The 15,213-nt window shown below is 46.1% G+C and overlaps 1 protein-coding gene across 2 annotated transcripts in view; it reads left to right on the top strand.

Annotated features, from left to right (window-relative positions):
• Positions 1 to 11,441, top strand: part of CHEK1 (checkpoint kinase 1) — a 30,444-nt gene extending 19,003 nt beyond the window's left edge. For both annotated transcript variants that reach the window (XM_073657348.1, XM_073657349.1), the window contains exons 5-13: positions 3,151 to 3,220; positions 3,916 to 4,104; positions 8,076 to 8,180; positions 8,374 to 8,469; positions 8,573 to 8,672; positions 9,382 to 9,565; positions 9,653 to 9,784; positions 9,869 to 9,970; positions 10,777 to 11,441. In XM_073657348.1, the coding sequence (XP_073513449.1) occupies positions 3,151 to 3,220; positions 3,916 to 4,104; positions 8,076 to 8,180; positions 8,374 to 8,469; positions 8,573 to 8,672; positions 9,382 to 9,565; positions 9,653 to 9,784; positions 9,869 to 9,970; positions 10,777 to 10,872 (1,074 nt within the window). In that variant the 3' untranslated portion in view covers positions 10,873 to 11,441. The remainder of the gene's footprint in view (positions 1 to 3,150; positions 3,221 to 3,915; positions 4,105 to 8,075; positions 8,181 to 8,373; positions 8,470 to 8,572; positions 8,673 to 9,381; positions 9,566 to 9,652; positions 9,785 to 9,868; positions 9,971 to 10,776) is intronic.
• The last annotated feature ends 3,772 nt before the right edge of the window (positions 11,442 to 15,213 follow it).

Genomic DNA, 15,213 nt, shown 5'->3' with positions numbered 1-15,213 from the left:
AAAGCTGAACAGAGGCTGTTGAAGGTGGAAGCCTTCAAAATGGAGACAATAAAATCATCAGTAAAAATGCTGTTTCCCGATTGTTTCATAGCCGTTCTGGATTTAAAAGACTCCTATTATCACGTCCCAATATACAAAGATTACCAGAAAGTTCCTCAGATTAGCAGTTCCCATACGTGGAGTGGTCAAACACTATCAATATATGGCCCTGCTATTCGGCATCGCCATAGCCCCAAGGGTATTCACCAAAGTTATTGCGGAGGTGATGTCACATCTAAGGGAACAGAACACCCTAGTCGTTCCATACCTGGACCACTTTCTGGTAATGGGCAGTTCTTTCCTAAACTGCAGAACCCATCTGGGAAAGGTCATGGATTCCTTGACACACTTAGGATAGCTTTTGAATCTGAAAAAATCCAAAACAGAACCATGCCAGATACAGGAATACCTAGGCATCGTGTCGGATTCAAAAAGACAAGAGTGTCGTCTCCCCACAGGGAAAATTCACAAAATCATAGACCAAATATCGCGGGCAAGGACCCACCCGTCTATGTCCCTACGGAAAGCCATGTCCCTTCTAGGCTCCCTGACGGCATGTTTCCCAGCCGTCCAATGGGCCCAAATACACACCAGGGCCCTGCAGTGGGAAATCCTAAAGGCAGAAAAATCCTTAAAAGGGCATTTAGAAGGGCAGCTAACGCTATCTGCCGAAACCACACTTTCCCTAGAGTGGTGGGGGAAGATAGACAATCAAACCAGGGGTATTTCATGGACAATCCCTACACCTCATATCCTGACCACAGATGCAAGCTGGGGGGCTCACCTCAACAATTTTGTAGCTCAGGGGGTCTGGACAGAACATCTGAAGCCAGTTTCCTCAAACATGAAGGAGCTTCTAGCAGTAGAGTGGGCACTCCGGTAATTCATACACACACTACAAGGCCTCCACGTGAGGGTGTTCTCGGACAACCGAGTAGTAGTAGTAGCGTACCTGAACCACCAGGGGGCTACCCGGTCCCATTCTCTGATGCAGGCGACAGGTCATCTTTCATTTAGCCGAGGAAAACTTACATTCCCTATCAGCCCTACACATAAAAGGATAGAGAATCGCACGGCAGACTTGAGTCGGACACAGTTCAAGCAGAGCGAATGGGAGTTAAATCAGTCAGTTTTTCGTCAGATTGTACAAATGTGGGGACATCCTTCCATAGACCTGTTTGCCAACAGTCGGAACAAGAAAACGCACTCATTCTGCTCTCTAGACCCCAAAGGAAACCCCATAGCTTTAGATGCCTTTATGATGCCATGGAGTCACCCTCTAGCTTACGCTTACGCTTTTCCTCCAACTGCCCTGATTCCAGCTGTTCTGAGGAAAATCAGGGAAGAGAAGGCGAGAGTAATCTTGATGGCCCCCTTCTGGCCAAAGAGGGCGTGGTTTTCTTAGCTGAGGATGATGTCATTCTTCGACCCATGGGTTCTTCCGGTGCCTCCGGACCTTCTTTCTCAGGGTCCGGTACTTCATCCTCAGGCATCAAACTTACACTTGACAGCCTGGAATTTGAGAGGGCTCTTCTGAAGGACAAAGATTTTTCCACAAATCTCATCACTACACTACTTCAAAGTAGGAAACCCGTGACCACCAAACTTTACGGGAAAACTTGGAGGAAGCTCTTTTCAGTCTCAGGTTCCAGGCTAGGAGGGGAGGTTCCATTAACAGCTATCCTAGAATTCTTAGAGGGGTTTGGAACTGGACCTGGCCACAAGTACCTTTTAAAAGTCCAAGTTGCGGTCCTGGGAGCCCTTTACAACTTCGATCTGGCCAGGGATAGATGAGTTTCTAGGTTCATTAAAGCATCATCCAGATCCTGACCCATCCCCTCTCGAAATACTGCCCCTTGGGATTTAAACTTGGTCCTTTCAGCTTTAACAAAGGCCCCTTTTGAACTTCTGTCAGGAGCTTCCCTAAAAATCCCTCAAGACGGCGCTTTTAGTAGCTCTCACATCCGCACGTAGGGTTAGTGATATTCAGGCCCTCCCTTCACACAAATCTTGGAGGATAGGGTTTCTCTGAGAACTGACCCTGCCAAAAGTGGAGTCAAGATTCCACAGGTCTCAGGAAATCACCCTTCCTTCTTTCTGCCCCAATCCTAGGAACAAGAAAGAGAGAGAGACTTGCATACGCTAGACGTCAGAAGGTGCCTAATCCGTTACCTAGAGGCGACACGAGTGTAGGGAGGATAGTTCTCTCTTTATTTGCTTTCTGGGTCCTCGTAAAGGGGAAAAAAAGCTTCTAAGGGCACGCTGGCCAGATGGATAAGGGAGGCCATCACACTATCGTACTCCTCATTTGGGGAAGCTGCCCCGGAGAAACTGAAGGCCCACTCAACAAGAGCGATGGCAGCCTCCTGGGCGGAGAAGGCCGGTGCCACAATAGAGCAGATATGTAGAGTGGCAACCTGGTCTTCCCCCTCTACCTTCTTCAATCACTACCAGCTAGACTTAACCTCTTCTTCAGACCTTACTTTCGGGAGAAGGGTTCTGGAAGCTGTGGCCACTTCTCTGTAATTCTCTCCGTGGTGCTGTCATGGGGGAAGGAGAAAGACGTAGTTACTTACCGGTAACGGGATTTCTCAGAGCCCATGACGGCACCCGTACATTTCCTCCCTTCATGTGTGGGTGCACACACTTATTAGTTGCCTGTTTGTAGCCACATGGTGTTTCTGATAAGTTCTTAAAATGTTACATTTTGTGTTACTAACCTGGTAGTCCTCTGATGCTCTGTAAACAACTGATGCGGGAGAGTGGCGCCGTCATGGGCTCTGAGAAATCCCGTTACCGATGAGTAACTACGTCTTTTTTTCCTAGGTTACTAGTAATCATATTAGAGGGAGCGCTGCAGGCAGACATGTGACCATTTATATGATAATTTACTGGATTAGTAGAAAGCGAAGGGTCCGGGTCCTGAGCCCCCCCATCAATCTGCAGAAGTGCCTGCTAAATATGAAACAAAATTGTGAAAGTTTAGTTACTCTTTGCCTAGACAACCAATGTAGCCCCCAAATAGGTTTGGCGCCCAAGGTTATAAGAATATACATTCTAAGCCTCTCTTTCTGTGCAACAATTTGTCACTGTTTTTTATTTTATTGTAAGGAATATCTGCACGGTCTGGGGATCACTCACCGAGATATAAAACCAGAGAACCTGCTCCTCGATGACAGAGGTAAAGAAGCTTTTGATTTGCGGCTCCTTCTGGAACTATTGTGTATGATGGGTAAATTGGGATTATCTGACTCTAAAGTTGAGTTTATGGCCATTATATATAAACATATGAGCACTAAAATATTACTGCTTCCTTCACACGCGAATATTAGGACGTATTTTAGACGCGCCCGATCCCGCCATGTTTTTAAGGAGGAAGACTGTTAAGGACACATTCTTCTAGTGGCTTCCGAACAGAAGCCACTATAAGTATGGTTTTATCTTTTTTTTTTTTTTGTTTTGGAAAACTTTAAGCCGTTAAAAGAAGATCAAAGACCACTTTGTACAACCGGTTGTCTTCACATAGAAATGCATATGTTCATTCTTTTTAGCGTTTATTTAGCAAAACACGTGTGCGCATACCCTTAAAGCCTTGAAGTAGTTTTTGATGTGGGGTTTGCAGTGGATCCACTTCAAAAATTTTCTTGGAAAGAGAAAAAAAAACCTCAAATGGAATACACCCTGAATGTTCTTCAATATGTAGACACTTAAGGCCTCCTCATACATTAGTCTAAAGTCGCCTAAGCCCAACAATATCGCTCTTGTGTGGGTGAGTTGGAAGAGATCTGTCAGACAACCGTCCTTCTGGATGACATCTGTCTATTGGGGGCTTTAGAGCATTGATGAATCAAAAATCCTTTTTTTTTTTTAATCTAGATCAGCTGAAGATCTCTGATTTTGGATTAGCCACTGTCTTTAGACATAATGGACGGGAGCGCATGTTGAACAAGATGTGTGGGACGCTGCCGTACGTGGCACCTGAGCTCATTAAGACGCGGGGGTTTCACGCTGAGCCTGTGGATGTCTGGTCCTGTGGAATCGTCCTGACGGCCATGTTGGCTGGTGGTAAGTTGGCGAAATTTTGTGATACTGGACAGATCTTCCTTGTTTAATGTGTCAATGTACATTAACCCTTTTCTGGCCTATTGATACGCAGATATGTATTAACACGCCCTGGCGATCACGCCCGCACAGAGGCTGTCCAGGTGTGATTGCTGCCGGGTGTCAGCTGATAGTACTGGGTGTCAGCTGTGACAATGTGCAAGGAGCGGCCCAGTACATTAACCCCCGAAATGCTGCGATCGAAGTCGATCGCAGTATTTTCTGGGCAAGCAGCGGTGAGAGCGACCTCTCTAATCCGCCTATCCGGCGCCCCGCGCTGTCTGTGCCTGGTCCGGATAGTTGCCCGATGTCGTCATGATGACATCCGGGTCACCAGGCATCAGCAAGATGGGTAGATCGTGCTCAGTACACAATCTACCTAGCTTGTGTGTGCAGGGCTGACAGCCTGCACAGCATAGGTGATTATGCATCATCCTTATGCTTTGCAAGCGATCAGACTGCAAAAAATGAAAGTCCCATAGTGTGACAAAGTGTAAAAGTTGAAAAAAAAAATTGTATGAAAAAATAAAAATATACTGTACCCATAAATATAATGAAAAAAAGCAAAACAATAAAAGTACACATTTGGTATCACCACATCCGTAAGGATCTGACCTATAAAACTTTCCCACTAGTTAACCCCTTTAGTGAACATGGTAAAAAATAAAAAAAAAAACTAAACAAAAAACGGTGCTTTATCGTACCGCCGAACAAAAAATGGAATGAAACATGATCAAAAAGGCGAATGTAAATCAAAATGGTACCGCTGAAAACTTCCATCTTGTCCCGCAAAAAACAAGCCGCCATACAGCTCCAAAGGCCGAAAAATATGTTATAGCTCTCGGAAAAAGTGATGCAAAAAAAAATTATTTTTTCTATAAAATAGTTTTTATTGTGTAAAAGCGCCAAAACATTAAAAAAATCTATATAAATGTGGTATCACTGTAAACGTACTGACCCGAAGAATAAAGCTACCTTATCAATTTTACCACACACGGAACGGCGCAAAAAAAAAAAAAATCCTGAATTGTTTTTTTTGTTCTGCCTCCCAAAAAATCGGAATAGAAAGCGATCAAAAAATGTCACGTGCCCGAAAATGGTACCAATAAAAATGTCAACTTGTCCCGCAAAAAACAAGCCGTCACATGACTGTCGGCCAAAGTATGGAAAAATTATAGCTCTCGAAATATGGCGATGCAAAAACTAGTCTTTGCAAAAAAAAAAAAAAGTTTTTTTTTATTGTGTGACAGCTGTCAATCATAAAAACCCGATATGAATCTGGTATTGCTGTAATTGCACCGACCCGAAGAATAAAGTTGTCTAATCACTTATGCCGCATGAGTAACAGCGTAAAAAATAAACTCTGGGGTTGAGGTTGTGCTGGGGTTGAGGTTGTGCTGGGGTTAGGATTTTTTTTCAAAAGCAAAGAAAAATAATGATTATGATATGGCGACTAGTGTTGAGCTCAAGTACTTTAGTTTGCATCGGGTGCTCGGGTATGCACCGAGTATAGTGGGTGCTTGAGTGACATGCTCGAGTCTCCACCTCATATGTTTTACAGCCAAAAAAACCTTGCAGGGATTTCCTGCCATGCACGAGCGATCCCCCGCATGTTTTTTTTGGGTGTCTAATAACTGTGAAACATGCGGGGCAGGGACTCGAGCATGTATCTCGAGCACCCGCGATACTTGGTGCATACCCGAGTACCCGACACAAACTCACGTAGCGAGCACTTGCGCTCAAGACTAATGACAACTTATTCAATATGATGACCTAATGTCATAAAATTCTGTGTCGTACCTCTGGGCTCAAAATGTTCACTAGATACCTTCATAAAATCCTTGAGGGGTCTAGTTTCCAAAATGCTGTCACTTGTGGGGGTTTTCCACTGTTTAGGCACATCAGGGTTCTCCAAACGCAACATGGCTTCCGCTAATTATTCAAGCAAATTTTACATTCAAAAAGTCAAATGGCGCTCCTTCCCTTCCGAGCCCTGCCGTGCGCCCAAACAGTGATTTTCCCCTACATATGGAGTATGGGTGTGCTCAGGAGAAAATGCACAACAAATTTTGAAGTCCATCTTTTCCTGTTACCCTTGTGAAAATAAAAATAAATTGGAGTCTAAATAACATTTTTGTGAAAAAAGTTAAATGTTCATTTTTTTTTTTTTTTTTTTTCCCTTTCTACATTCCCAAAAATTCCTGTGAAGTACTCGAAGGGTTAATAAACCTCTTGAATGTGGTTTTGAGCACCTTGAGGGGTGCAGTTTTTAGAATGGTGTCACTTTTGGGTATCTTCTGTCGTAAAGTCACTTCAAACGTGATGTGGTCCCTAAAAAAAAAAAAAAAAAAAATTTGCAAATTTTGTTAGAATAATGAGAAATCACTGGTCAACTTTTAACCCTTCTAACAAAAAAAAATTGAGGTTCCAAAATGGAAATGGCATTTAAGTATTTTATGTGACATGGCTCTCATTTAAGGGCATGAAGATTCAAAGTTGGAAAGTTTTCGCCAAATTTCCAAATTTTTTTCACAAATAGACGCAAATATCGAAGAAATTTTACCACTATCATGAAGTACAATATGTCACGAAAAAACAATCTCAGAATCAGTGGGATCCGTTGAAGTGTTGCAGAGTTGTTGTTGTTGTTGTTATTTATTATTATAGCACCATTTATTCCATGGCGCTTTACATGTTATGGACAAACAATCAGTAGATTCGGTTTTCAGTACCATCTCTATGCTGATAACACCCAATTATACACCTCTGCTCCGGACATCACCCCTGCATTACTACAAAACACCAATGATTGTCTTTCTGCTGTGTCTAACATTATGTCCTCCCTCTGCCTAAAACTGAATCTGTCAAAAACTGAACTCCTCGTCTTTCCTCCCTCCACTAACCTACCTGTGCCCGATATTGCCATTTCCGTTTGTGGCTCAACCATTACTCCCCAGCAACAAGCCCGCTGTCTTGGGGTCATTTTTGGTTGAGATCTTTCCTTCACTCCTCACATCAAATCACTCGCTCGTTCATGTCATCTACACCTCAAAAACATCTCAAGAATCAGGACTTTTCTCACCTTTGACTCGGCAAAAACTCTTACTGTCGCTCTTATTCATTCTCGTCTCGACTATTGCAACTCTCTCCTAATCGGTCTCCCTCTTACTAAACTCTCCCCTCTCCAATCCATCCTTAACGCAGCAGCCAGGATCATATTCCTCACCAACCGCTACACCGATGCCTCTTCCCTGTGCCAGTCATTGCATTGGTTACCCATCCAATATAGAGTTTTATAGAGCGAAACTTATCACGCTTACCCACAAAGCGCTCCATGCTTCAGTACCCCCCTACATCTCCTCCCTTGTCTCAGTCTACCACCCTACACGTGCCCTCCGTTCTGCCAGTGACTTAAAACTAAAATCCTCCATAATCCGAACTTCCCACTCCCGTCTCCAAGATTTCTCACGTGCTGCGCCAATTCTTTGGAATGCACTACCCAGGACAGTTCGATTTAATTCCCAATACCCACAGTTTCAAACGGACCCTAAAAACCCATTTCTTTAGACTGGCGTATCGCCTCCACACACTATCTACCCTCGGGGGTAAAGGGGTTAAAGCATCCACACAGAGGCTTCATTTTTATTTTTGTTTCTAATAATTTTATACGTGGGCGGCCTGTGGGGAATTTTCTAGAGGCATCCTGAAAGAACAAGCTGTGTGCACCCATTTCATGTCCTCGCTGATCCCATTGCTGGGTTTCCCTTCTAGTAACACCATCACTGATAGAGCTGATACCCATGTTATTAGGTTAAAACCTGCATGAACCAAACGGTTACTATTATCCATGAATATGGGTGTTTTGGACAGAATATTCATCTATTAGCCAGACCTATGGAGCAATAATGTTCGTATGTATTAACTTTTATTGGCAGAATTACCATGGGATCAGCCAAATGACGCTTGTCAAGAATATTGTGACTGGAAGGAATCAAAGCATTACCTGACTCCATGGAAGAAGATTGACGCCGTGCCTCTCGGTAACCCGTTTTCTCTCATTTTACTCAAAAAGTTCACGTTAATAATTTCTCTAGATGTCGATATTTTTTTTTAATTTTAATTAATTAATTTATTTTTTCTTCTCTTTTCAGCTGTGGAGCTCGAGAATTGTAGCGCGCCACAGTACTGTATTAATACTGACCTCTCATCCTTTTTTTTTTTTTTTCTTTTCAGCTTTGCTGTGCAAGATATTAGCTGAAAGCCCCGGTTCAAGGCTTACTATTTCAGAAATCAAGAAGGACCGTTGGTTTACTAAACCACCCAAGAAGGGTATGTGGTAAAAGGGAGTGGCTTTAATTTATTTTATGTTTTCGAATTGTCAAAATCCGGATAGAAGGATTTATGTATTTCACTTTTCTCTCCTCCCCCATAGGTATAAAGAGAAGCCTTGTGTCATCAGGGGGATTAGAAACTCCCGGACTTCTCAGCAAACACATTCGTTCAGATATGGATTTGTCTCTGTTCTCTTACAGGTACTTCTGTCTTCTCTCGGCAGAAAAATGGGATTTGTTTAAAATGCTCTGGCTTGTAGTCTTTCCCACATTTGAGCATGTTTTGGTATTGGCTAGCTTTTAAAATGTTGATATGTTATAGCCCCTTAAATGCACTATTGATCAGAAAGGGTCTGGGTTTTAAGACTCCACCGCACTGATTTTTCAGACCACCATGCAGTAGCATATCAAACCTATAAGACATATACGATCAACCTTACATCGTATATGTCTTATATATGCACTTGCATATACATCAGCAGAGTGCTTCTATCCTCAGTCTCCAGACCTTGTTTAAGGCCATGTTACTTGTGCAAAATTTTTTCAGTTTTCTGCTGCATTTATTTTGCAGATATCCGGATACTTGTTGGCGAGAGCTGCTGTTATTTGACCGAAAGTATGCCCTTTGCATTCATGTGGTCACGTGGCAACTAAACCTGCTCGGCCTCGCTCAATACAAGTCGCAAGTCACTTTATCTCACTAGCAATACTGGAAGATCCTGACCATGTGTAATGCACACGATGTAAACATCCAGAAGTCTGCAGGCACACAGTGACTGCAGACTTTTAGCAGGAGATCGGACAAACCCTTTAACAAAGAAATGGTTGATTTTATACTGGAACGATTGCTTGATGCAACATTATCTGATCATACGTCTGTAATAGAGCTGTCTCTCTCTTTTTGTCGCAGTGAAGAGAAGGTGACCTTTTCCAGTACCCAGCCGGAGCCTCGCACGGCCCTCCCCACCTGGGACAGCAGTACGTCTCATATAGATAAACTGGTGCAGGGGAAAGGATTCAGTTTCTCGCAGCCGGCCTGCCCTGAGAACATGCTGCTGAGCAGCCAGTTACTGGGGACGCCGGGATCTTCACAGGTAAATACAACTCTTGTTAATATTCGCTTTCTGACGTCTTGTTTGTCCTGTAATTCACTCGCCAATCATTGCTGCGTTCATCCACAGAACCCATGGCAGCGCTTAGTTAAAAGGATGACCCGATTCTTTACTAAAGTGGATGCAGAGACCTCGTACAGCAGTCTGAAGGAGACTTGTGAAAAGATGGGTTATGTCTGGAAGAAATGTTGTGTCAACCTGGTGGGTGTACTAACTTCTGCTGCATTGCCGGCCTTTTATATAGGCTTGATGCCAACAAATGAATTTTTGTTTCTTTTTTATCAGGTGACCATTTCAACGACTGATCGGAGAAACAGCAAGCTGATATTTAAAGTTAATATAGTTGAGTTGGAGGAGCGCATTTTATTGGACTTCCGACTTTCCAAGGTATAGTAATATGAAGACACTGCAACAATCTGTGACTGCTAGATCTGAAGATGATATGGTGAGAAATTGCGTTTTTAAGGTGTCTGGAAGTGCATTGGGGCATGATGAGATGCACTTCTAGAATCTCGGCCCAATACTGTATTTCCTACCTACCAGCGACCTCCGCTGGCTGATTGACAGGTCAATGGCCGTGTACCAGAGCGAACCTGTCAACATGGTACACGGCCATTGACCTGTCAAACCTGTCAACAAGCCATCGTCACTCTCCAATGCACTTTCAGACACCACTTCTAAATGCAGTTTTTTCACTGCTGGAGCAGCACTTTAGGATTATAAAGTATCCACTGGATTATATTTTGAAGGGATACACAATCCTATTAATGGTTTTGGAGCTAAAAGTTTGCTGGGTTCCCTTTTTAAAGGGGTTGTATGACCTATACACAGCATTGGTGGTAAATTACTGATCGGTGGGGGTCCGACCGTTGTATTCACAGAACGAGGTGCTTTTATCCCTGTTACAAAATGACGCAGCGGTTCGGACATCTGACCGCCGCTCCATTCATCCCCTGAGGCTGCCGGAAAAGCTGAGTGCAGCGCTCAGCATCCCATAGGGAATGAATGTAGCGTAAGGTCAGATATGTGCAATGTCGCTCCACCCCAACAGGTATTAAAGTACCCATTCAACTTATTTGGTTGGTCTGATCTCCACCGATCAACAAGTTGGCACAGGTCCTGCAGTTAGGTGATTGTTTTCGCTGGACCTTTCCTTGCTCTCTAATCACTATTTTTTTTTTTTTTTTTTACAGGGTGATGGACTGGAGTTCAAGAGACATTTCCTTAAGATAAAAAAGAAATTAGATGACATAGTTGCTAACCAAAAAGTTGTCATGGCTCTCACATGATCATTGGGGATTCGGTTGTGACATTTTTAACGCTGGACCCCAGACTCGTGTTTGTTATTAAGTACTAGTTCCTGGTTTCCTTATATTGCTCAGTTAGGTAAGTAGTTGCTGATGTGGTCAGCGGATGTTGAGCTGCTCTCTGGGGGACAATGGGGTCCCAGGAATTTCTGTCACGGACTCTACTATATGGTAACTTTGATATAAGGACAGTCGGTGTTCCTTTTGTAATTTTTTTTTTTTTTTTTTGTGAAACCTCTTTCCTGGTTTTCTTAATGCCGTTTCTGAACACAGTCCTGCTCTGGAGATGTGATATTTTGTCACTACATTATAAAGGCCGGGTACTATTTCATCGGGTAAGTCGGCCATGAAGGAACCCTGAATATATCCATTTCTCCTCTCGAACCTGATTTCAGAAAACATTACCTGCTAAACCCACGGATGACATGCTTGCTCTCAGAAAACATTTCATAACACATATCCATAGATTTAATCATGTGCCTTAAACGTTTATGATTCTATAAAAAAGATAATGTTTGCAGTTTATTAAATGAATGTAATTAATAATAAAATGTTTTATTATTTTGGGAAACAAGTCACCCCTGAAGATTAACCACTTTTTTTTTTTTTTTTTTTTTTTGTCCCCTGCCATACACCCTGGTATACTACACTGCTCAAAAAAATAAAGGGAACACTTAAACAACAGAATATAACTCCAAGTAAATCACACTTCTGTGAAATGAAACTGTCCACTTAGGAAGCAACACTGATTGGCAATCAATCTCACCTGCTGCTGTGCAAATGGAATAGACAATAGATGGAAATTATTGGCAATTATCAAGACACCCTCAATAAAGGAGTGGTTCTGCAGGTGGGGACCACCGACCACATCTCAGTGCCAATGCTTTCTGGCTGATGTTTTGGTCACTTTTGAATGTTGGTTGTGCTTTCATACTCGTGGTAGCATGAGACAGACTCTACAACCCACAGAAGTTGCTCAGGTAGTGCAGCTCATCCAGGATGGCGCATCAATGCAAGCTGTGGCAAGAAGGTTTGCGGTGTCTGTCAGCGTAGTGTCCAGAGGCTGGAGGCGCTACCAGGAGACAGGCCAGTACACCAGGAGACGTGGAGGGGGCCGTAGGAGGGCAACAACCCAGCAGCAGGACCGCTACCTCCACCTTTGTGCAAGGAGGAACAGGAGGAGCCCTGCAAAATGACCTCCAGCAGGCCACAAATGTGCATGTGTCTGCACAAATGGTTAGAAACCGACTCTATGAGGGCCCGATGTCCACAGATGGGGGTTGTGCTCACAGCCCAACACCGTGCAGGACGCTTGGCATTTGCCACAGAACACCAGGATTGGCAAAGTCACCACTGGAGCCCTGTGCTCTTCACAGATGAAAGCAGGTTCACACTGAGCACATGTGACAGACGTGACCGAGTCTGGAGACGCCATGGAGCGCGATCTGCTGCCTGCATCATCCTTCAGCATGACCGGTTTGGCAGTGGGTCAGTAATGGTGTGGGGTGGCATTTCTTTGGAGGGCCGCACAGCCCTCCATGTGCTCGCCAGAGGTAGCCTGACTGCCATTAGGTACCGACATGAGATCCTCCGCCCCCTTGTGAGACCATATGCTGGTGCGGTTGGCCCTGGGTTCCTCCTAATGCAGGACAATGCCAGACCTCATGTGGCTGGAGTGTGTCAGCAGTTCCTGCAAGATGAAGGCATTGAAGCTATGGACTGGCCGCCCGTTCCCCAGACCTGAATCCGATTGAGCACATCTGGGACATCATGTCTTTCTCCATCCACCAACTTCACGTTGCACCACAGACTGTCCAGGAGTTGGCGGATGCTTTAGTCCAGGTCTGGGAGGAGATCGCACAGGAGACCATCCGCAACCTCATCAGGAGCATGCCCAGGCGTTGTAGGGAGGTCATACAGGCACGTGGAGGACACACACAATACTCAGCCTCATCAGGAGCATGCCCAGGTGTTGTAGGGAGGTCATACAGGCATGTGGAGGCCACACACAATACTCAGCCTCATCAGGAGCATGCCCAGGCGTTGTAGGGAGGTCATACAGGCACGTGGAGGCCACACACAATACTCAGCCTCATCAGGAGCATACCCAGGTGTTGTAGGGAAGTCATACAGGCATGTGGAGGCCACACACAATACTCAGCCTCATCAGGAGCATGCCCAGGCGTTGTAGGGAGGTCATACAGGCACGTGGAGGACACACACAATACTCAGCCTCATCAGGAGCATGCCCAGGTGTTGTAGGGAGGTTATACAGGCACGTGGAGGCCACACACAATACTCAGCCTCATCAGGAGCATGCCCAGGCGTTGTAGGGAGGTCATACAGGCACGTGGAGGCCACACACAATACTCAGCCTCAGCAGGAGCATGCCCAGGCGTTGTAGGCAGGTCATACAGGCACGTGGAGGCCACACACAATACTCTGCCTCATCAGGAGCATGCTCAGGCGTTGTAGGGAGGTCATACAGGCACGTGGAGGCCACACACAATACTCTGCCTCATCAGGAGCATACCCAGGTGTTGTAGGGAAGTCATACAGGCACGTGGAGGCCACACACAATACTCAGCCTCATCAGGAGCATGCCCAGGCGTTGTAGGGAGGTCATACAGGCACGTGGAGGCCACACACAATACTCGGCCTCTCCAGGAGCATGCCCAGGCGTTGTAGGGAGGTCATACAGGCACGTGGAGGCCACACACAATACTCGGCCTCATCAGGAGCATGCCCAGGCGTTGTAGGGAGGTCATACAGGCCCGTGGAGGCCACACACAATACTCGGCCTCATCAGGAGCATGCCCAGGCGTTGTAGGGAGGTCATACAGGCACGTGGAGGCCACACACAATACTCAGCCTCATCAGGAGCATGCCCAGGCGTTGTAGGGAGGTCATACAGGCACGTGGAGGCCACACACAATACTGAGCCTCCTCAGGAGCATGCCCAGGCGTTGTAGGGAGGTCATACAGGCACGTGGAGGCCACACACAATACTCAGCCTCATCAGGAGCATGCCCAGGCGTTGTAGGGAGGTCATACAGGCATGTGGAAGCCACACACAATACTCAGCCTCATCAGGACCATGCCCAGGCGTTGTAGGGAGGTCATACACAATACTCAGCCTCATCAGGAGCATGCCCAGGCGTTGTAGGGAGGTCATACAGGCACGTGGAGGCCACACACAATACTCAGCCTCATCAGGAGCATGCCCAGGCGTTGTAGGGAGGTCATACAGGCACGTGGAGGCCACACACAATACTGAGCCTCATCAGGAGCATGCCCAGGCGTTGTAGGGAGGTCATACAGGCACGTGGAGGCCACACACAATACTGAGCCTCATCAGGAGCATGCCCAGGCGTTGTAGGGAGGTCATACAGGCACGTGGAGGCCACACACAATACTGAGCCTCATCAGGAGCATGCCCAGGCGTTGTAGGGAGGTCATACAGGCACGTGGAGGCCACACACAATACTCAGCCTCATCAGGAGCATGCCCAGGCGTTGTAGGGAGGTCATACAGGCACGTGGAGGCCACACACAATACTCAGCCTCATCAGGAGCATGCCCAGGCGTTGTAGGGAGGTCATACAGGCACGTGGAGGCCACACACAATACTCAGCCTCATCAGGAGCATGCCCAGGCGTTGTAGGGAGGTCATACACAATACTGAGCCTCATCAGGAGCATGCCCAGGCGTTGTAGGGAGGTCATACAGGCACGTGGAGGCCACACACAATACTCAGCCTCATCAGGAGCATGCCCAGGTGTTGTAGGGAGGCCATACAGGCACGTGGAGGCCACACACAATACTCAGCCTCATCAGGAGCATGCCCAGGCGTTGTAGGGAGGTCATACAGGCACGTGGAGGCCACACACAATTCTCAGCCTCATCAGGAGCATGCCCAGGCGTTGTAGGGAGGTCATACAGGCACATGGAGGCCACACACAATACTGAGCCTCATCAGGAGCATGCCCAGGCGTTGTAAGGAGGTCATACACAATACTGAGCCTCATCAGGAGCATGCCCAGGCGTTGTAGGGAGGTCATACAGGCACGTGGAGGCCACACACAATTCTCAGCCTCATCAGGAGCATGCCCAGGCGTTGTAGGGAGGCCATACAGGCACGTGGAGGCCACACACAATTCTCAGCCTCATCAGGAGCATGCCCAGGCGTTGTAGGGAGGCCATACAGGCACGTGGAGGCCACACACAATACTCAGCCTCATCAGGAGCATGCCCAGGCGTTGTAGGGAGGTCATACAGGCACGTGGAGGCCACACACAATACTCAGCCTCATCAGGAGCATGCC

Source organism: Phyllobates terribilis, unplaced genomic scaffold (genome assembly GCF_046119375.1).
Source record: "Phyllobates terribilis strain yellow unplaced genomic scaffold, ASM4611937v1 Scaffold_12__6_contigs__length_324123572, whole genome shotgun sequence".
Lineage (NCBI taxonomy): Eukaryota > Metazoa > Chordata > Amphibia > Anura > Dendrobatidae > Phyllobates > Phyllobates terribilis.
The sequence above is the reverse complement of the archived record's forward strand: the minus strand, read 5'-3'. Positions and strand labels throughout refer to the sequence as shown.